At 39.7% G+C, this 22,061-nt stretch overlaps 2 protein-coding genes across 11 annotated transcripts; one reads left to right on the plus strand and one right to left on the minus strand.

The window, feature by feature from the left end:
• Positions 1-7,001: 7,001 nt before the first annotated feature.
• Positions 7,002-10,635, minus strand: LOC110722034. 10 transcript variants are annotated; one of them, XR_002511510.1, is made up of 10 exons: positions 10,369-10,635; positions 9,922-9,978; positions 9,749-9,826; positions 8,733-8,873; positions 8,570-8,638; positions 8,256-8,488; positions 8,056-8,158; positions 7,769-7,885; positions 7,573-7,701; positions 7,443-7,491 (listed from the first exon to the last, which is right to left on the minus strand). XR_002511510.1 is itself a non-coding variant. In XM_021901257.1 (6 exons), the coding sequence occupies exons 1-6, from the start codon at positions 10,456-10,458 to the stop codon at positions 7,393-7,395; spliced, it is 486 nt and encodes a 161-aa protein (XP_021756949.1). In that variant the 5' UTR covers positions 10,459-10,635; the 3' UTR covers positions 7,002-7,392. The 10 variants fall into 10 exon arrangements, 4 of the variants coding, with proteins under 4 accessions (XP_021756949.1, XP_021756950.1, XP_021756947.1 ...); XR_002511509.1 differs by lacking the exon at positions 10,369-10,635 and having other exon boundaries at positions 8,256-8,459; positions 8,964-9,826; positions 9,922-9,979; XR_002511508.1 differs by lacking the exon at positions 10,369-10,635 and having other exon boundaries at positions 8,256-8,482; positions 8,964-9,826; positions 9,922-9,979.
• Positions 10,636-15,194: 4,559 nt separating this feature from the next.
• LOC110722035 (protein TRIGALACTOSYLDIACYLGLYCEROL 4, chloroplastic-like) lies at positions 15,195-21,941 on the plus strand. The gene is made up of 5 exons (XM_021901259.1): positions 15,195-15,689; positions 17,557-17,803; positions 20,021-20,375; positions 20,554-20,891; positions 21,220-21,941. The coding sequence occupies exons 1-5, from the start codon at positions 15,427-15,429 to the stop codon at positions 21,415-21,417; spliced, it is 1,401 nt and encodes a 466-aa protein (XP_021756951.1). The 5' UTR covers positions 15,195-15,426; the 3' UTR covers positions 21,418-21,941.
• Positions 21,942-22,061: the final 120 nt, after the last annotated feature.

The raw sequence follows: 22,061 nt of genomic DNA on the forward strand, positions 1-22,061 counted from the left end.
TGGACGGAAGCTCTACTTCAAACGGTTGTGGAGCAGGCGTCGTATGTCAATCTCCAGAGGGCGACAGGTTCGAGTATGCTCTAACGCTTCAGTTTCCAGGCTTCAAACAATGAGGCAGAATATGAAGCTTTACTAGCCGGGATCCGCATGTGTAAGGCGGCCGGGGCAAGGAAAATAGACGCCTGTTCTGATTCACAACTGATAGTGAGTCAGTACAATGGCGAATACGAAGCAACACATCCGGCCATGATCAAATATTTACAGGCGGTCCGACAAGCAGTCGGCTCCCTTGAGGATTTCCATCTGATCCAAGTACCGAGATCAGAAAACAACCAGGCAGATGCACTCTCGAAATTAGCATCATCCGCCTCCTCCGATACTCCTCGAACTGTGTTTTGGGAAGTAATGGAGAAGAGAAGCATCGAGGAAAATCCTATTGGAATTCTAGACAGAAGCTCAACATGGATGGATTCAATCAGGGCATATCTGACAAACGGTACACTGCCGGATGATCCTCAACAGGCGGCATCACTGAAAAAACGAGCCTCCTGTTTTGAAATGATACAGGGGGAACTGCACAAGAGGGGGCACCTTCAACCCTTCTTAAAGTGTGTTACTCCTGAAAAGGGACGAGAGATACTAGATGATCTTCACTCTGGTTTCTGTGCTTCCCATATAGGTGGTAGGATGCTTGCTCAAAGGGCAAGGCGGCAGGGCTACTTTTGGCCTACTTTGGAAGCAGATGCAATGGAGATGGTGAAAAAATGTGACAAGTGCCAAAGGTTTGGCAAATTAATTCACCGTCCGGCTACTGACCTCACTACCATTCACAGCCCACTACCGTTTGCTAAGTGGGGCATGGACATTCTGGGTCCATATACGCCTGCTACAGGCGGCAGAAGGTATATACTTGTTGCCGTTGACTACTTCACTAAAATGGGTAGAGGCGGAGGCTGTAAAGGGAATCAAGACGAAAGATGTAATTTCATTCATTTGGAAAAACGTCATCACTCGGTTCGGGGTTCCCATGTCTATGGTTTTTGATAATGGTCCCCAATTTGAGACGCCTGTTCTCAAAAGCTGGTTGGGAGACCAAGGAATTGGACATTACTTTGCATCTGTCGGCCGTCCACAAGCAAACGGCCAGGTAGAAGCCTTTAATAAAATCATCTCAGACGGTCTCAAGAAAAAAATTGAACGAGCAGGCGGCCTATGGGCAGATGAACTACCACATGTTCTTTGGGCCATTAGGACGACTGAAAAAGGGGCGACTGGAGAAACTCCATTCCTCCTAACTTATGGTGCAGAAGCTGTTCTTCCAATAGAACACTACGAGCCGACTCTTCGAGTAATGCTATATGACGAAGAGGCAAACTGGGAAGCTATGCGCCTGGCATTAGACTCACTTCCTGAAAAGAGGGGCAATGCTGTTTTGCGCCATGAAATCTACCGCCTGAGAATGACTAGATCATACAACAAAAAAGTGCACAGGCGTCCACTCAAAGTAGGGGACTTTGTACTTAGAAAAATGGAAGCAGTTGGTAGGGCTAACGAGTCTGGCAAACTAACCCCCAACTGGGAAGGACCCTACCGAATCTATGCGGAAGTCAGGGACGGTACCTACCGTCTGGAAACACCAGACGGACAACCGTTGCCTCGAACTTGGAATGTAGATAACCTTAAGAAATATTTCTTTTGAATGATGTAAAGTAAAGAGCTACTTAAAAAAGTTGGCACTTACTATTCAATTTTGTATTACGAGGGGCATGCCGTCTGTACCTTTACAGTCGGCTACTCTCCATTGAGTTTCACTCTTTATCTTTACAGGGGCATGCCGTCTGTTCCATTACAGTCGGCTACTCTCCCTCGAGTATTTTACTCACAATACTTAGCTAAAAAGTTTAGGGCCTGGCCGATCCTGTAACTAACAGGCGGCTACCCTTCTTTTACTTAGCACATACGTTCACCAAGAACATACCAAGGCCACTGGCCGAATGATCAGACCAGGCGCCTAGTCAACTGATCTAACTTTTAAAAACTAATCCGACCTGTCCCAACATTATAGCAGGCGTCCGGCGGCATCCATTCGGATGAAATTCGTCGCAGAGAGCAGCTCCCTTTTGGGTGGAACATTGTTCTATAAACTAATTACACGGCACCTATACGACTGTCCCAAAGGGCAACCACGTAGCCGTTTTTGAGACAAGGATAACTCTATCACTAACCAAACCAGTGGTAGCAGTTGACATCTGAGTCAGATGACCGCCTGTATTACTTGGGATAAATGCAGGGGGTACCTATTGAGTTAATAGCCAACAAACATTGGCGAATCAAGGGGTCTAGCCGGTCTACGCCGCCTGGTACCTCTACTTCTCAAACAAAAGTGACGGCGACTGAGTAACTCCAAAGTTAACTCATAGTCACTCCTTCAAATTTGGTATGGAACCTAAAAAGTTTGAGTCGTCCGCCTGTTTTATACAAACAAGGGCACTCGAACCCCTATTCCTACTGGATAACCTATTGAGTAAATAGCCAACAAACATTGGTGAATCAAGGGGTCTAGCCGGCCTACGCCGCCTGATACCTTTACTACTCAATCAATATTGTGACGAAGACTAAGTAACTCCTATGTTAACTTAATAGTCACTCAAACTTAGTACTGAGCCTAAAAGGTACGAGTCGTCCACTTGTTTTTAATAAACAAAGGCTCTCAACCAATACTCTTGCTAGGTTAACAAATAACAAATTAGAGGCCAACATTGGCAATAAAGGGAAACAACCGGTACCCGCCGCTTGTTTTCCTACTTAAATTCCTTGGCTACTTGGTAATTCTATTTACTTGGTCAAATTGAATAAAGAGTTCGAATACCGATTGATTAAATGGCCGACTGATCATCTATCCTGGAAACAGACAACCAGTCGTCCAGGGGCATAGGCGGCATACTTACTATTAGTACCTGTCTTAACGTTCGACCATGCACAACAGTCTGTCTAGTGAGCAAATTTCAAATACTTAGACAAATTTGAACAAAAACAAAAAATTTGATTAAAATGAGCCGGCCATAAAAGACCAGCAGAATATTCAAAACCCCGGCCCCCTGGCCGGGTAATTACAAAGCAAACGGCACGCAGGCCGTGAAAAAAAAAAAAAAAAAAAAAAAAAAAAAAAAAAAAAAAATATATACTTAAAGCTTAAGAAGGGGGCAGTTCAGTATCAGCAGCAGCCGCCTGGTCAGCACTCTTCTTGCTGGACTCGGCCTTAGCTGCATCATCTTTTGATGCCTTACCCCCAAGTGGCACAAGCGCCACAACCGGCTCTTCCTCCTCCAACGCAACGTCCATCGCCTCTTCTTCAGCAGCCGCCAGGATCTGTTGATTATATATTTCCGAACACTGGCGGTACGTTCTTTCCCATGAGGCAAAGTCGGCACTGGGGAACAGTCGTTCCCAGGTCATGCGTTGGATTTGGGCGGAGTCTTCCACCATCTCCCGGACGAGCTCTTGTTTCTCTTGCTCGGCCTTGTCCGAGAGCTCTTGGGTAAGACTCTTCTCCTGGTTCACCAGGCGTTCTTTTACGTTAGCCAAAGATTTCTCCATGGCTTCGTAAGAGTGCATTTTCTGACGAAGGGGCTTCAGCTCGGCTTTAAGTTTGGTGACGGTCCCCTCCAGCTCGTCAACCTTCTTTTGGGCCGCCTCTAGCTGAGCCCGAACAGCGGCGGTCGCCTGCGCCTGATAATAAAGAAGATCAATGGTCAGTACTTCATTTTGGGCAATTTGAAACATTGCTTTATCACAGCTGGAGGCGGCCATAGCCTTTGCGGCCTTTACCTCTTTGTTTTTCCGATCAATCGGCTTGCGAAGGCTGTTGACTCGGAGCAGGGCCTAAGTACAAAGAAAAACAGGCGTCAGTTTCCAATCATAAGGGTTAACAGGCGTCCTGGAACTTCAAAAGGGTATACCTCAGCTAGGATCCCCGAAATTCCATCGAGGTCAAGGGTGCCGGCACCCTTGACCGCCTCCCTGTCAGAGGGAGGAACTACTTTAACCATTGACTTGGCTACCTCAACCAAGTCAAGTCCCTGGGGGCCGGCTGCATTAAGCAGAAGGAAAAACAAGTTAGACCTAATCAAGAAGGAAGCAAGAGTGAGTTTTTACAAGCAAATTTCCATACATCTAGGCGGCCCCGCCTGGGTTTTTGAAGAAGTGGCCGGCTGCTTCTCAGCCGCCACTGTTTTCCTGGAAGACCCAGGAGAGCTTGCAACAGTCGTTCTCCGGGCCTTGGGGTCCGGCTGTTGCGAGGAAGAAGCCCTTGGAGTGCCAGACTGAAAACAAAAAGAGTTAGTATATGCATAATACAACTTAAAGGGGAAGAGTTTTTAAAGCTTACCAAGGGTGCCTCCTTGCTGGGGGAGTCGGCGTACGACTGCTTCATTAGCGAAACCCGCAGCATGGCCGCCGCAGTCTTAGATGCTGTTATTCTACTCATGGCGTCGGCTGAAAGAAATAAACAGCAAAGTTAGTAAAAATCCCAAGTAAACAAGGCGTGAGAAAACAGAGTATTCGTCAGGCCGGCTACCTCTAGAGCACCGACTGCCGAGGCCACAGGCGGCCAAGAAGTACTCATCATAGAGCCACTTGAAGCTCGGGACGCAGTGTAGGGGTACTTGCTCTCGTACCCCTGAAGTAGAGTTCACCCTAGTCTCTACTTTGAAGAGTCCTTTGTCTAGGATCTCTCTTTTAGCCTTTGGGGGAACAGGCGGCATGCTGCGGCCGCCTGCAAGAAGAGGCGGATCCCTGTTCCACTTGTTAAAACGTTTGTTCAGCTCCGTGTCTGAACTCTCGATAATAAGGAAGGTGTTCCGCCAATCCTTCCATTTGTTTGCCTTACCTCTCGTCATGAGGTAACCCCTGTGGCTTGTTAGTTGATACCAGCCGGTACCTCCCGACTTAGGGGTCCGGCTGAGATAGTTCATGTGGGCGAAAGCCTCAAAACTTGGCTCCACCCCGTTCAGTTCGCACCCGGCCACATAGCCGAGTACGTTTACCCAAGAGTTGGGGGCTAACTGCCATAACCCCAGATCATACCCATCTAAAATCCGCTGAACAGCCGGATGTAATGGGAAGCGCAGACCAGCTTTGATGGCCGCCACATAGCAGCCAAAACAGCCGTCACCATAGCTGGTACCAGCCGGCCAGACGACAGTATCTTCTGGATCCGGCACAAACAGTAAATACTCCGGGCCCATTTTGTGGTTAGCAATAAAGCTCGCCACGTTGTCTCGCATGGTTGCGATCCGGCCCCGGGGCACCCTGCAGTAGTAGGGGGTGTTTTCCTCTCTGTAAGAGGCGGACGGCTCTGCCCAATTATCCCCCTTCTCCACTGCATGGGAACTTCTCGCCTCTTGTAGGCGGTTATGTTTTTCTTCTGAGTCAGAAGAACTATGGTTAGAAGAACTATGGTCAGAAGAGCTGGAATCGGACTCGTCCCCTGACGAGTCCGAAGAGGACGACTCCTCCCCTCTCCTAGAGGGGCCCGCCTCCTCTCCCTTAGAAGGAGCAGAAGGTAAATTAGACATGTCCACGGTTAGATGAGAAGGGAACACCTTGGTCCCTCTCTCAGAACTGTCAGCTTGACAGTCGCCTCGTTCCACATCTGGCGCCTGGTCAGATGTTTCGCTAAGGAGTACCCTTTGGGAGGAGCCGTCTGAGTTTGATATTCTAGCAGTCTTTTTTGTTCTGGCCATCACGTTCTGCATAGACACAGATTCAGTCGGACTTTGTATAAAGGGCAAAGATGGGTCCAGAAAAGGGCAGGCGGCACTCCTAGTCCTAGATTCAGCCGTCCCCGGTGACCGGCTGATCACTAACTTAGGGCGTGTCGTGTGCTTCCATGGTGCCATTTCAAAAAATAAAAAGAAAATTAAGAGTAAGAGAACTGAGTTACCTGAACGGATGACAGTTGATGAAGTCCTGAAAGTTCGGGTCAGTCGGCTTGTCAGAACAGGCGGTAGGCAGAAAAAGTCCGAAAATGTCAGAGCAAGTTCAGGGGTCCGAATGTTCTCGCAAAAATTCTCAAATGTGAAAATGACCGAAGTCAGCACTTCCTTTTATAGGCAAAATGAGAAGGCGAAGGGTCGCCTCCGAATTCAAATTTGGGCGGGAGAGTCTCCCGGCCGTCTGCAAGGTGACACCTGTAACGGGCCGTCGCCTGTCACCGTGCGACACCTGTCACAGGCGACACGTGACCAGTCGCGTGCCACCTGTGAGGGGCAAATGATTAGGGGATTTTTATTCACCAAGCGCCGTTTGACAAGTGGACCAACCAGGTTCCGCCACGCGTCCTCCACGGACCACTTAAGACACGCCACGTGTCCACCCATGCCAAATGGGACAACCGGCCATCAAGGCCCATTTCAGTCTAGAAGCCCGATCGGCCCTAGGTTTACCTTAAACCTAGAGAGTTGCACGCTTCCCAAGGCTATAAATACTCGATTAATCCTCATTAATCAAGGGACCGAATAATTGACAGAACACACTAATAACCGGCTGATCTCGCTAGCAAAGCAGATTACCTACATTAAATACTCTCACCTAGAGAGACCTTATTACTTTAATTTCTGTATTAATTACTCCTTAATCAGGTACTAACTTGACCGTTGGAGGCGGAGCTCTCAGGAGTCTCCGTTATTTTGCAGGTACAGGCGTCCGGTTCCAGTCTCGGAATTGTAGCTCTCCCGCAGGACATCAGAAAACCCCGAAACACCTACTTTGCCAGCTTTTGTTGTTCCTACTGATGAAGTTAATGAATGGGGCATTTTGTTGTTAGAAATTCGAATCCAAGTTAAATTATTTTTTTACAACCATTCATATCACTCTGATTTTACTAAAATAAAATTTGCCTAAAATATAACCGTATCACTTAGTTTGTGAGAGTGAAATAACTTATTATCTAAGCAGGGAATTTGTTATAACTCATTGTTATTGCTCATACATCTGAAACATAGCCCAAATAATTTCTCAACAAACCAATTTGAATGACCCAATAAATATCCATATTGAATTCGAACCACTACACCAATCCAGATTGAATGGCCCAAGTGGCCCAACACATTACAGGCTACACACCAATCCAGATTGAATGGCCCAAGTGGCCCAACACATTACAGGTTATCATACCCAATGTACACACAATATAGGCCCTATTCGATTGCCCCACACCATTAATGGATATTATAAACAAATCCAATAAGAGTACAAATTTAATACAAGATCCGTGGGTGGACATATTACATATCTCTACAGGACTGCATTAGGAACTGCCTTATAAAATTCGTCAAATAAATGTTACAATGAGGCCCAACAATACAGTAGTTATTTAACGCTAAAATAAACTCAATGGTGGCACACTGTTAATACCATCATCACATCACGAGGGTCCCTATTATGTGATCGAAGACCAAGCTCTACACACAGATGATCAAAATTCAAAATCTGCACGACCAATTCACTGTATTAGGCTTTTAAAGTTCAGATGTTAACATATTCAGTAAAGATGCATGGAGAAAAACACACCCTTTTTTTAACAAATACAAATAAAGACTGTGACTGTGTGCTGTACAATTCAAGAACACACCGCCGCTTCAAGAACACTGCTAAGCGGGCCATCTTTGTGTCGTTCCTATCAATTCCGGCTTCAATAACCTGTTAGGAATTTATGAATACTAAGTAACACTAATAAACACCCAATACAAACAATCAAAATACTTACATGAGACACAAGGGCCATGGCTCCGCAACACCCGCTTTCTATCAGCTTTCTCATAGTGTCCGTACAAAGTGAATGTATTCCAACACCCCCAGAGAAGATAACAATGCCTCGCTTCATCTACATAATGATCAGTCAGTTAAAATCATTAATAACAGCATCAAACATTTAACTGACTTGAACAAAACAACATCAATCCCGAAGTCTGGGGGGGGAGAGGGAATACGGTGGAACTTAATTCAATTTATAATCCAAACAAACCAACATATGTAAACACAACATCAACTCACCCTTTGCACTGCATGGTTTACATGTTGTCGGTCAAATAAGGATTGATTCCCAGCAATCAAATGAACCATTTCACAAGCGTTAACAGCATCGTCACATAAAGACCTAAAGGATAAACAAACCCATAATTACCCGTATTTTCAAAGAATCCTAAAAACCCAGCAATGATAACAATGACCTGAAGACCAAACCACATTCATACCTCTTTATACGGTCATGAATCAATACAACTATTTCCAAAACTCGTGTACCCTGGCAGCGGTTCAGTTCACTAGCATTCAATGTACGGCAACTCGATAAAGAATGGCAAAATACACATTCTATTTCATCATCTAGTATTCAATATTGTCGCAAGTTCTTTCTCATAGCCACACGCCTTGGTGTGGGCATCTTCCTTTTCCATGTCCTACCAAATGCAACCAAGTTCACCTGCAACTACAGGTCTGAAATTATACATCAAATAACACAAAATCGACACACGAAGCATTAACACTGAACAAGACATTGAATTCAAACCTCAATCTCAGGCCCTTGTGTGTCCCTTGCTAATAGTGGATGCGATTCACCATAAGCCACATCCAAACTCTGTAAAAAGATACCAGATACCCGAAAACATTTCTTAACGATATAACTAAAGTAAAATTGCCAAAATTAATATACTTCATACATCAACACTTACACCAAGAACCCCAAAGTCACCACCATCTGGCATGTGGTCCTCCTTCACAGCAAAACGAATCTCATTCATAGTCCAAGCTTGAATCCTCGAGAACACGCCCCAACTCACCGGTTGCCTGTCAAGCCGATCAAGATAAAACACCTGCACCATGATAATTATGTTCTACAATTAAATCAAAATTAAAAAAACCCCACCTGATTAATACAAAAACCGCAGAAAAAAATTGGGTACCACAGCAAATATTAAACATCCTCCGCACCCACTAGCGTAACCACTAGCATAAAACCTCCTTGCAAATGTGGCTACGTTGTCCATAAGCTTCTTCAAGACAAGACTGCACCAGTCGTATTCTGAAGCTAGAGGGGCACACGTTAACGACGGAACTAAATCTGAGGCCAGTCTAGAGGACTGAGTAGGACACAACAACTCCTGTGAAAGTAGCAAGAACAACATCTTAAATTCATCTCCCTCCTCTTCTCCCCAGTAACCCTCAACCCTCTCCATTAATTTCCTATCCACTAGGATACCCTGAGACTTATACTGTCGACCTGTTTTGTTTGATTTACTAATCCATGCTTTACCATACCTGCCCATTATTTCATGAATCTTTATCATATTATCATCCGTTATAGATTTGTAACCTGGTACACTCCTCCCTCTATTGGGAATACCAAGAACCCAATGAACTTGATTTTTTGAAAGACCAATGACCCTACCATCTAAAGTTCTAAATGTGTAGTTCAAAGGATCAATACAAGTCATTAGCCAATAAGATAACTGCCTTGGGAGGTGCATGCCTCCGGCAAAATGTAAAAGCCCTCCAAACCCCATCTCCACAACCCACCTAGTCCTACGATCATCAAAGGTTTGACATATTCTCCCAAAGGTCTCGACACGACAAGTAGTATTTGGAGGTTGCACAACATGGTAGTCAACCAAACATATTAAAAATAGCCAATTTAATTAAAAAACAACCATCAACTATTTCCAAAAACCTATGTCACATCACATCTTACCCGACATCTAGCTTCATCTCGTCTCTTTAATACCTGACCTCTTGCTTTAACTTGACCACCAATAGTCAATGACTCATCCTACAACAACATTAACAAACCAATCCATTTTCAGTAACCAACTTTGATGCTCAAAGATATTACCTAAAGGTTACTACATACAACAGCATCTATACCTTAAAAATTTCGGGAGATAGAGTCTTCAATGGTGGCTGTTTGTAACACCCAGAAACCTATTGCATTGAATTTAACAATTACTTTCACTGAAATCATTAATAACTTCAAAACCAATACACAAAAATAGTTTAATACTTGTTTAATACAACCTACTGAACTAGCAATTGATTTCCGCTTTTAACAATTTCTTCCATCCACAATTTTATGCTGATAACACAATACACTTGATTAATTACAGATTGAGGAAATCTTGCATGTTTCTGACCATTACTGTTAAGAGATATACTTAGGAACCAAACACAATTACACATATAGTTTTTTCCCCTGCTTCAAATTGAAAAAAATATAAACACAAATACATTGTCTCCGCAATGCATATAATCCACCAATTGCAGAATCGAATAATACCTTAATTATAATCCACCAACACATGAAACGAAAAATACCTTAATTTTCAGATCGGATTCAACTTCCACTCCGTCGTCATCAAAGCAATTGAGGTCACTGCTGCTCTCCTCGACACCGACAATCTTCATTCTACCAAGCACAACTCGTTTTTGATCAAAATAAATACAGTTTCATTGGAGAGAAGTGTAGCAAGAGAAGTGTAGCAATCACCATTACTGACACATTGTCGCGGAAGAGAGAGAAAACTCCAATAATTTTAGGGTTTGAAAACCGTTCGAAAATAACATTAACGAAGTTAACATCCAACATTTGCCAAAACGGTAGTCCCAAAACGGTATAAAGTTGGGCATTCATTTCTATTCCAAATTTGTCCTTACTTTAACACGCGAATAGACGAAAATGACCCTATATCAACGTGCTTCATTGATATCGAATATCAATTTGGATTTGCTCATGAGAAACTAGGGTTCAAGAGAAAACTCAAAAGATTGTTAAATAACAAAAAGCATAAAAAGGCATAAGGGAAAAATAATATCCCTTGAGTATTTATATTATCCTAAAACTAATCTAAAAATAAATAAAAAAAAATAATTAAGAAAATAAAGATTACATAGGTTGAATTATTATTGGATGATAAAAGATGACGTGGCATAAAACCGCAAGCAAAGTCGACAACATGAGCACCTCATGGGCTGCTTTGGCTCGCCAGAACCTGGGGGCGCAGGCTGGTGGCCGCGGGCTGGCAGTAGCTACGGCTGGTGTCGAGTGGTCGCGGGACAGGGGCGCAGCAACATCCCGCGGGTGGATGACTGCATTGCTTAGATTCAAACGTCTATAACTTTTGTTCTAGGAAGCTTATTGAGGCGTGCGACCTATCATTGAAAAGAACTTCAAGTCTAGTTTCCAACTCAATTTGAATCGCTTCAATCCAATCTATAGAACTCAAGTTATGATCAAAAGAGTGACCAAAGGTCTGTTTTGCTACTTTGTAAAACATCGTTTAACTTCGTTTCTAACTCAAATTCAATTCCGAAAAGTGCATAACAACCCTTTTGGATGCTATATTCATTCCTCATGCATATAAATCTCAAAATCAACATCCACGAACGTGGGATCTTTGATTTATAAACTCAATTAATCGACTTCCATCCAAATATCATCCGAATCAACTCCAAACACTACGAAAGCGTCCAAATGTCTATCAAATCACCTGAAACATTAAGAAAAACACAAACGGAGCGTAATAGAGTACAAAACAAACAACTTATGTATTTACGACCTAAAAAGCGACTAAAAGACCTAAAAAGCAACTAAAAGACCTAAAAAGCAACTATAAACTTAGCATAAACGTGCTTATAAAACCTATATAAATGTGATTCATCATAGAAATAATTAACCATTTATATATATGAATTGTCTCTAAAATGGCAAATAATTCGAACGAAAATGAACATTGCATGCGAAAGATCCAAAGGGATGGACTTTCAATATCATTAGATTATGAATCCATTGATATATGCAATTATCATTCTAATTTGAAATTTTGAAAAGTAACCATTTAGAGAAATGATGATGTGAACTCAAGGTCGAATACATATCGATGTACAAAAACCAAAGGTTCAAAGGCTAGAGACGGACAATGAAACTTAATTTGTGATACGATCACTACTTGTGCTTAGTTGAAGCATAAGAGTGAAAACTTTGAAAAGTTCAAAATGTTCAGTATGAAGTTCAGTATCAACTTGATAAAATAATGTTTACATTACAATATAATTGTAATTGTGAAAATTTAAGTCAGGACATGTACTTGGCAATATATTTAAAATATTGCGATAGGATCGTAATAATGAGAATTTAAGCCAATACCTTGATAAACATCCAAGAGTTGTGAAATCGTTTTACGACAAACTCCGAAAGAAATCCTTGTGAAGTGTTTATGAAAGGAGATATCAATCTATATGAGATATATTGATAATGGATGAAAATTACCTATCTTCCAACCATTGTTCAAGGGATATACTTTTAAGATAAGCTACAAAACTAAACAAAGAAACATAGGTCAAATCAAAATGTAGCAAAGGTTTCATATGTGATATGAATAAGAAAAGTTCTTATAAAGTCTTTCTACAAAGCAAGGAATAAAAGTTGTATTAAATCGTTTACTGCACGATCAATTCCTATACAGAGCACAGGGTACTACTACACAAATCATACTTAGCACAAAATGTTTGTTGCTCAAGTAGTTGCCCTTATGGAAGTTGTTCCAAAAGGTCAAGTGGGAGTAGTATAAATCTCGAAAGAGTTCGAGAAAAGCAACAAACAAACGTGGTTCAAACCATGATTGGTTCACTCTATGCTAAATTTGCCTCCTCAAAAGGCAAGTGGGAGTATAAGAATCTCGAAAAGTTTGAGAGCCTTGAAAGAGTTCAAGAAAAGTGATTTCGAAAATCTTGAAGAAATTTGAGAAATAATTGAATAAAAGCAACAATATGAGCATGATTCACATCATGTTACAAATGACAACGCGTGGTCTCATTAAGTGTAATGGGAATAATAACCATGTGTCTAAGGTAGTATATTCTAAATGCACATCCTCTATTGTCGTTTCTCATTGAAACTAAACAAAGTTGTTGTATGAGTTTCAATTGTTGCATAAAACCCCACAATGATGACTAGCATATGTAAAACTTAGCCAAAGAAATATGATTTCATATTGACTAAGAGTTCTGAAATATTTATTTTGGAACATGATGATTATGCAAGTAACAAAGATGATTTGACAAGTTATAACTTCAAGTGGTTTAAAAACCAGGAAATATGAAATAGATTCTTAGTCTGTAAGCAAGTGTATGACACTTGATAAATTTGCCTAATTGGGTGAGACCCATTATAAGCAAAGCAGACAAGAAAGAAAATGTTTTCTAAATAAAGCAAAGACTTGTTAAAGGTTCAACAAATTCATAGTTTGACTATGACTACGATGAAACCTTACATTAGTCATCTAGCAAAGATCTATTAGACATATATTAGTGATTACTACCTTATATTATGAGATTCGGTAGATGGATTTCAAAACACTTTCTTGAAATTGTTCATGAAAGAAGATTTGTATACGATACAATCAGAATGGTTTTGAAAAACAATAATCCTATAGATGCATAAAATATTCTTAATGAATTGAAGTTAGCATCATGGAGTTAATGTTCTTAATTTTGTGAGTTAATCAAATCGTTTGAGGTTCTCGTAAAATGAAGAAAAGGTCTTGTGTGTACAAGATTTTTAGTGGGAGCTATGAAGTCTTCTTGGTCTAGTATAAAGAGCAAATTATTCATTGCTTGAAGAGTCAAGTGGTGGGTAGTGCATTTTGTATGAAAAACCTTGAAGAGGATGATGAGTACATTTGGGATTCAAGATCTATAGAGATAGGTCTCGAAGGATGTTTGAGTTTGGTTAAGAAGCTTATATTGATAAGATTCTTATAAGGTTCAACATTATATTGAAAGGAGTTTCAATCCCATGTAACATGACATGTTGCTTAATGATTCAATGCTTTGAGAAAGGTTGATGAAATTAAGGTTTTGAGTGATGATCCTCAAGAAATATGCAAAGGATGCATCATGAATGTCATGGCCTATACTCGACTATTTGATTCACGCGTTTTAAAAACAAGTGATGATAGATTTCAATCGAAATTCAATGTTACGTTGGAATACAAATTAGAAATTCCTAAGTTCCTTGTATAAGGACGAAGGAAAATCCTTAGTGAATGGAGATGAATATGATTGTAAAATTTAGAAATTGCAAAATTCATGTTTATGAGAATGTCTCATGAACTCTACTTACTAAACCCCTTCCATGACCAAGGTATGAGAGTCATACTAAGATTCTTGGATTGTAGCAAGTTATGTAATTTGAGTTGTGTATGTTTTGAGAAAACATGTCACATAAGCAATACATTAACTTGTAGAATTATGTTTATCAATTGTTTCAATCTTATTTAATTATGGTTTTTTGATATTAAATAAAATGTCCAAAATCTTATTTATTAGGACGGAGGGAGTAGTATTTATAGGAGAAGAAATAACAAAGCCAATAATAGCCTTCCACAGTTCCGTGCAAAGCTCGCTCTCGCTAGTCCCTGCCGCAAATGCGAGCATCCGAGCTATTGCTCGCTCACACGCGAGCTATAGCTCGGCCTTGCCGCAACTCTTTTGCCTTGCGAGCTCTAGCTCTCTTGCTAGCTCGACATTGCACAACTCACTTGCCTTGGGTGCTACATTGCTCTTGCTAGCTCCTTGCACACAACATCACTAAGACTAACAATACTCACTTAATAACACTCCAATTTGCATTACAAGTATAACAACTCCAACAACTTTGTCAGTGTTTTAAGGGTTATTCGATAAGTATTACATCCTTATAGGGAAAACTTAACTACTTCCTCCGTGTTTTTTAAGTGTTAAACTTCCCATTTCCGGTCATGTTTTTTAAGTGTTACACTTCCTTTTTGGCAAAAAACTATATTAAAATATTATATCTCTCTCCTTTCATGGTCCCTACCCAAATTTACTACTATTTTTTTTATTATCTCTATCCTCTCATATTCATTACTTTTCAATAAACTATTAACCCCACTGTTTTTCTTTTACAATTGTTTAATACTCCAACTACCATACTCACCTCTTATTTTATTTAAGTCAATTAAATTGTCTAAAACTATGTGCCGGTCAAACTGTAACAGTTAAAAAAACGCAGAGGAAGTATAAAGATTACTATGTTCTTTTATAAGCGGTCACATGATGTGGTCAGCCGCTCACAAAACACGTTGTTACGAGAGAGTATTGAATTAGACATTTTAAGTGGAGTCGATTTTATCAACTCTATCCCTTAAAACAAAATATTGACGGATGGCTAGATTGGCTACAATAGAATCGAGCAAGCTCAACTGCACAAGTAACTAGCATCACTCTCTTCCCCTGTTCCTTTGAATTTCACTCTCTTCTTCTTTACCACTCCACAAATGCCTTCATCTCTTTAAACTCTTCTTCTTCTTCTCTCTTTCTCTCTCCTGCTATTATCAAAATCCACAGGAAAAAATGAACAGATTAAGATGGGTAATGGAAGGAGGAGAATTCTGGGAATTGGATGTATCAACACCCATTACAATGGATGGTGTGGCCCGACCCTTACCCAATGATGGCCCACTTCCATTGGGCCTTTCAAGGGGTACCCGGCTTTCCAGGCCCAAACAGATCGATTTCTTTCAGAAATTCATGGCTGCTCTCGTTGTTCCTTCTTTTTCCGCCGGCAATGGTTTCTCTATTCAACGTGCTCTCACTATTCCTTCTGGCAATGACTGGTAATTTTGGTTTCTACCCACTTTTTATTATTTTGTTATTGTTCTTAATTTATGGGAAATTTTGGGTATTTTGAATGATTATGTTGAGAACAAGAATTATGGAGTTTTTGTTAATTGGGTTTTAATTGGGATTATTTTTATTTTGTATATGAATTTTGTGATTTTTATTGTTGATTTTGTATTTAAATGGCTATGTTGTTGGATTTTAACTTCTATATGAAATTGTAATGAGCATGAAGTTGCATTTCTTAATTATTGTATTTTTATGTGATTCCTATTCTTTTGCCCCTTTTAGCTGTGGGTAATGTTGGTTAGCAAGGGAGTTATATAGGGTAATGTAGATGGTTTTAATCGAGTTCGAAACAAGCCCCAACATCCCCAAGAAAATTGTTGAACTAATAATTTTTATGAGCAATGTACATTGTGTGGAGGAGTATTAGATATTAGAAAGGAAAGGAGAGAAAATGGTGGCAAAGCTATTGATGTCAGTGGAGAAGAGTTGTTCGTAGATCCTCGTGTGATGGTCTGATCCAGTGTTTACTTATGAAGGGAGAATAGTTGGAAGAGTAGGGCTGAGCACCTGTGGAATACATTTGAACTATTACATTTCTAGTTTTCCTAGTATAGAACAGTGGAATATCTAGAGAATTTGATTTAACATGTAAGTACAATGCTTATGTATACTTTATATAGCTCTGAATTTGGTCAATTGTTTTGGTGTAACCTGCTGTCTTCCTATCACTGCTTTGCCATCTACAGATCATTTAATGTTTTTTTTTTTTTTTTTTTTTTTTCTTTTTTGGGTATGAGGTGGAAGTGGTTGTCCTAATTTGGTTCCTTTATCCTACCAAAGTTCCAAATACCAAGAATAATATACGTTTGCATGACCTTTGATGAGTTAAAGTAACATCAAATACAGTTGTATTAGTTGTGCACTTGTGCTTCAGTTGGAAATGAAAATAATCACATTAACTAGCAAAGGATAGTAATGCCTGCTGTAAGTGTGCATTTGTTAAAGGCTAGTACCACACCGACTGGCCGTACAATTCTCATATATTTATCTCATTTCATTTTTGTAGTCTGTGTCTCATAATATCTTAGCATATTCCGAGTAATATTTATACCTGCACTTCAAGATGTAACCATAAGAAAAATTCTTGCTTTCTTTTGTGTTCTGTACTAGCTTTCTCAGAGTAGTGCCATCATGTTTGAGCTGTAGGTCAACTTATTTTCTTTCTTCTAATGAATCTTTCTCAATCATGCGTTCCAAAAGCCTGATGCCATGTTTTGCAATTTGGGTTCTTTCTGTATCCTGAGAGTAGTTTGTCCTTCATTCTAGGGTCCTGTTGCAACTTGCCAGCAACCAGCCAAAACAATTTAGCTTGTGGAAGTATAAGATATATTGAGTCAACAGTAGTGCATATACAGTACTAAAATGCTAGTTGTAAATGATCTTGAAATGTTTATACATGCATTGTGTTTCATCAACTTTTGAAGTAAAAGGCTTTTTTCAGGCCCGATTCCTAGGAATTGAATAATATTCTAAGCTAGTTTGCCGCTGTGGCATTTCAAATTCTAGTCTGTGAAGCTCTTTGATCTATTAATTCAGAGCATATCTTAAACTTCAATTTGGTTTGAGGTCTTGACTCTTGAAACTTCCCCATTTGTGTGAAAAATAAACCAATATATGGACAGATTTAGTTAGAGTCTATTATAAGATTAAGTGCATAGCTTTCAGAATCCGAAGGAATTACACATGCTTAAAACAACCTGTGTTTTATGGCATAGAAGCTGCTTAGTAATTGGCTTGTTTGCAGAGTAAGCTCAGCTCTGCAATCTAATTGATACATATGTCAAAGATACGCAGGTTTACCACTTTGTTGGGTCAGTTCAACTTGCAACAGTTTGTGTCTTCCGTCAGAAAGGCAAAGTTAGAGGAGCGCTCAGAATCATCCTGGCTGCAAACCATCGGAAGGCACTTATCTGAGAAATCGTTGTATGCATATGGTGTTTGTTCAGAGTTCCTTGTAACACCTGAAGATAAACTGCACTTTTCTTATGAAGCAAGAGGCGACAGGAAAACTGCTCGGAAAAAGGCAGTTTTTAATCATAAGGCAAGTATGTTGGCCTTCTAATAATGTTTGAAGCTATTTTCCATTCCTTATTGTCTTATTTGTTTGGCATATGGAATATGGTCTATCATCTCTGAAATCTTTTGATTTCCCTTCATGTTATACTTTGGGGGACTTCTTACAAGAACAATGAGAAAGAACTTTTCAGGAGAGGGAGAGGAGATCTATGTCCTGCTTATTTTATGCTCTTTATCTGTATCAATGCAATTAGAATCTCAATAAAAAAGGCTTAACCTTCTAATTAGGTTTCATGCAAAATCTTAAGAGTTTTGTTGTGAAGAAAAGTGAAATCTGGCAAAGCTGCAAAATTTTTGAAATCAAGTAAAGGCAATAAAAAATCTTGATATCGGATCTCTCTCTCTCTGCAATAATTGCAAACTTCTACCCCAAATATGATTAAGTCTTCAGCCTTTTACCCCTCTTTGTATTCAATACTTATTTGATTGTCTTCAGGAATTTAAATCTCTAAGCAAGCTGGCACTCTCCAGACTCCAGATATTCCAAGTTTCTTCTGTTTTTCTCTGGCCACTCATCTTCAGTGGCTGTCGATTCTTTTTGCAAATTTCTGTATGTAGACAATGAGGCTGAGTTTTCAGTACCTGCAGCCTGCCCCTTCTATGTCCTTTCTTCCTTCATTTTCTTTGTGGTTTGATGTGAAAGAAAAAGAGGCATGGAAGTGAATAGAGCCAACAGAGAAAAAGGAAGGATGGTGGACCTGGTCAGAAGTACGGTTCAATTTTTTTAGGGCGTTGAAAAGATTAAGTTCAATCTTTGAGCTTCTATATTTTTACCTGTTCTGTCAGTTGCTATTCAATCCCGGGGGGTGGGTGGAGGGGAGATCTTAAATTTAAGGATAATACATTGTAAATCACTAAGATATTACCTTTAACTCATATAGTGGTAGACTGGTAGATTGCCACAACGGGAAATTAGTCTTGCATTGGCAAAAAATATGTAATGATAATTCATGTATTTCACATTATTTTAGAAGCAAAATTATCTTGAGACCTTTTATGTACATTTTTGAACCATCATAGGTTTTTAAGAAGTAAATATGTGAATTAGTTTTTAGACATGCCTATTAAGGAGAAACATTAAGGGAGGAAGACAGTATTTGAGATCATTCTGGAATCTTTCAGAATATATCCAAAATTTTGTCAAAGAAAATTTTGGTCAGTAAATATTCTGGTAACCTAAATATGTGATGTCAAATTACCAATGTGTTCTATTTGTGAGTTCTGGGTGTTAAATATGGAATATGGAAGCATGGGTTACTTATAGAAATTTTTGTACTTTATGGTATCATATATATTTAGTAGAAATATCCCATATTCAAATGGAGTTTTACATGATAGCTCACCCTTTATCAGAGACTAAGGGCCTGTTCTCTTCCGTTGAAATTCAATTCAGTTCAGTTCAGTTCACAACTTAGGACGTTTATCAAATGGCATGGGATGTAATTAAATGTCTTGGGACTTGCAAAATCAGAATAAACAAATATTACTTTTGTTGGTGGTCCAGCTGGCTATTGTTAAGTAACTTGAGAGTGTTACTTGACAATTATTGACGGAGTTTGATAGTCATTATTGCAGTAACTCTTAAACTACTCCTTATTCTTCTTGTATCTTCTCGATCACAGTTTAAGGGAAGGACATCAATGGAGGACGATGATGAAAACCACCCTTTGGGTTAACAATGCCCTTTATTACTCTCTCTTTTCTTAGGTTTTTCATTAATTTCGGCGGCGAAGCCGCCAGAAATAGTTGAATATGGCCATGTGAAGGAGGAGATAGAAAGAAATTGGTGGTTCGTTGGCACAATCATGCTGCCCATCTCCATCTAAGAACAAGTAGCGACCATCTCCTAGCACCGATTGATGTCGTCGATGGTTGCAGTTGTTGGTTTTGTTAATGGCGAGTGTCATAAGAAGAAGACCCCAACTAACACCGTAAATTTGTAAGGCTAACGGCAGTTAAAGGACAATCTTCACAGTTCATGTAAACGTACAATACTACCCATGACTAACAATGGGAAATGACGGTTATAACCCTTGATAAACGTCCCAGGTTTATCAAGTTGAGAAACCGGGGCGCCCTCATAGAATATGAGAAAATTTATACTAGTATTATTCTTGGCTTGAATCATACTTATAAGTTTCCTACTGAATACTAATATATGCTATGTATATTGATTTTACAGTTTCCTCATCTTGATTTGACAATGGAGGGAGTTTGGCCTGGACTTTATATTGACAAGTATGGAGAATACTGGGAAGTACCAGTTACATTGGCAGCTGATCTGGCTTCTGTCACTTCTGACTCTGGTGCTAGCTACCACTTGTGTTTGCAGCATATATCAGGTTTAGCGAAGCCAGTTGAAGGGAACGAGTCCACTGAAGTTCCTGCCAATTTACTTCCTGGTCTCTATCTTAAAAGTGCCTTTTCCTTCAAGAAGAATATAGACTTCTGGAGAAGTGAGGCAAAGAAGCTAAAATATGTTCAGCCCTATGATTTTTTTCTATCAGGTCCCCATATCTCTGGCGCAGGTCTTATTGGTAAGTCATAGCCTTTAACTTTATGCTTCCTTTAATATCGTCTGAAGCGAATAATCTGCTCATCAGATGTGATAGATTATAAATATATATTGAGACCTTGATCTATGAAAACTTGCATGGTAGTTCATCTTAGTTTTTGGATTTATTGTTTTATGTGTCCATCTGCTCTTTCCTTCAGGTGTTGTCGCAACTGCATTGGTTGGAGATAACTCACAAAGATCACCATTAGATGATCAGCCAAAGGATTATAAGCGCTTTGACCTTTATGCATCTATGGGGAGATCTGCAGTCCTTGCAGACTTGTTTGCATCTTTAGCATTCTCAGCCCAGTATGGAAACTTCCAAAAGAAGGCTTTTGATCTTACACAGATCCATGGCCGGTTAAATTTTCCTTCAGGTTCCAAGTTCTTTTCAGCTGCGACATGTTTGGCCCAAAACCTTTACAAGTCTGAACGGCCATCCCTTGAAGCAGTACAGGCGGCCTGTCCAAATGCCACACTATCTCTTCAGCAACAGGTGTGCAATTTGTTACAGAGATGTTTTGTGCTAATTCTGTTACAATGCTGATTTAGTTTTAGTCACAGACCTCTCAAATGTATTTTGCTAACATACGTAGTATTTAAGTTACTCTTTCAGTCTCTAAAGCTGAAATAGCTTAAGCTAGTGTGTATCAAAGAATTCAAGCATATTATAGTTCTAGTCAGCTAGGCGACCATTATTGTAGCAGCTTTTCTTTGTTAAGTACCAATTCCAATATTAACTTTGATCCTACAACTGTGGAATATGCACTCTCTCAGTTCACACTTACTGTACTGATTGAATACCTGTGTTTCTTGCTTTGCAGATTGTAGGACCCTTCAGCTTAAGAGTTGATTCAGAACTTTCTGTAAATTTAAAGAACGAGGGATGGAAGGTAAATTTGGACAATCCTGTAATTGCAATCGAATATGCTTTATATTTACTTGGCTCTGCAAAGGCCGTTGCTTGGTATGCACCAAAGCAAAAGGAATTCATGGTGGAGCTTCGGTTGTTTGAGATATAGGTCTTCCTCGTCTGTTAGACATCTTGAACTCCCTATTGTATCGACTTTACAGTTTTGGAATGAAACGCAAGTTGAGCTTTCTTATGGGATTTTTTTTTGGGTGATTGGTCAGGAATTCATAGTTTCAAGAATGACATGAACAGTGTGATTGATATTCAAAAATTGGTCTGGATCAGAAAAATATACTGGTCCAGACCAATTATCAAAGAGAACTGATCCGGTCTCCAAGTAGAAATAAGTAATTAATTTTATGGTCTCTGGTCTGGACCAAAACCCATCAAAAATCGGTCTTGGACCATATTATGTTTTAGTACTACCTCCGTTACATAATATTTGCAACGATTTGACATAAAGTAGAGAGGAAAAATGTCTAATCGTTTTAAATAATATGTAATAGAGGTTGTATAAAATTTTGTAAAGCCTCTAAAATTGGTTTTCTATTCTATTTAGTTTTTTATTTTTCATTTTTTAATGGTAAGTTTCTATTCACAATATGAAGTATCATGCTTTGTATATAAAACTAAAAATATTTAAAAAAAAGTCTAAAATCGATCCAGTTCAGGTTTTGGACATCTTATATCGATCTGATCTAGGTTTGGTTAGAGCATAACTGCATTGGTTTCCAGATCTAATATTCAAATTTC

This window comes from Chenopodium quinoa, unplaced genomic scaffold (assembly GCF_001683475.1).
Source record: "Chenopodium quinoa cultivar QQ74 unplaced genomic scaffold, ASM168347v1, whole genome shotgun sequence".
Taxonomy (NCBI): domain Eukaryota; kingdom Viridiplantae; phylum Streptophyta; class Magnoliopsida; order Caryophyllales; family Amaranthaceae; genus Chenopodium; species Chenopodium quinoa.

Coding starts and splice junctions, on each gene's coding strand:
- LOC110722034 (XM_021901254.1), bottom strand. CDS start 9,563: ATGGGGTTTGGAGGGCTTTTACATTTTGCCGGAGGCATGCACCTCCCA. Junction 8,874..8,963: donor GATGTTTAATATTTGCTGTG/GTACCCAATTTT, acceptor ATCATGGTGCAG/GTGTTTTATCTTGATCGGCT. Junction 8,639..8,732: donor GTGACTTTGGGGTTCTTGGT/GTAAGTGTTGAT, acceptor ATCTTTTTACAG/AGTTTGGATGTGGCTTATGG.
- LOC110722035 (XM_021901259.1), top strand. CDS start 15,427: ATGAACAGATTAAGATGGGTAATGGAAGGAGGAGAATTCTGGGAATTG. Junction 15,690..17,556: donor ATTCCTTCTGGCAATGACTG/GTAATTTTGGTT, acceptor AAAGATACGCAG/GTTTACCACTTTGTTGGGTC. Junction 20,892..21,219: donor CACTATCTCTTCAGCAACAG/GTGTGCAATTTG, acceptor CTTGCTTTGCAG/ATTGTAGGACCCTTCAGCTT.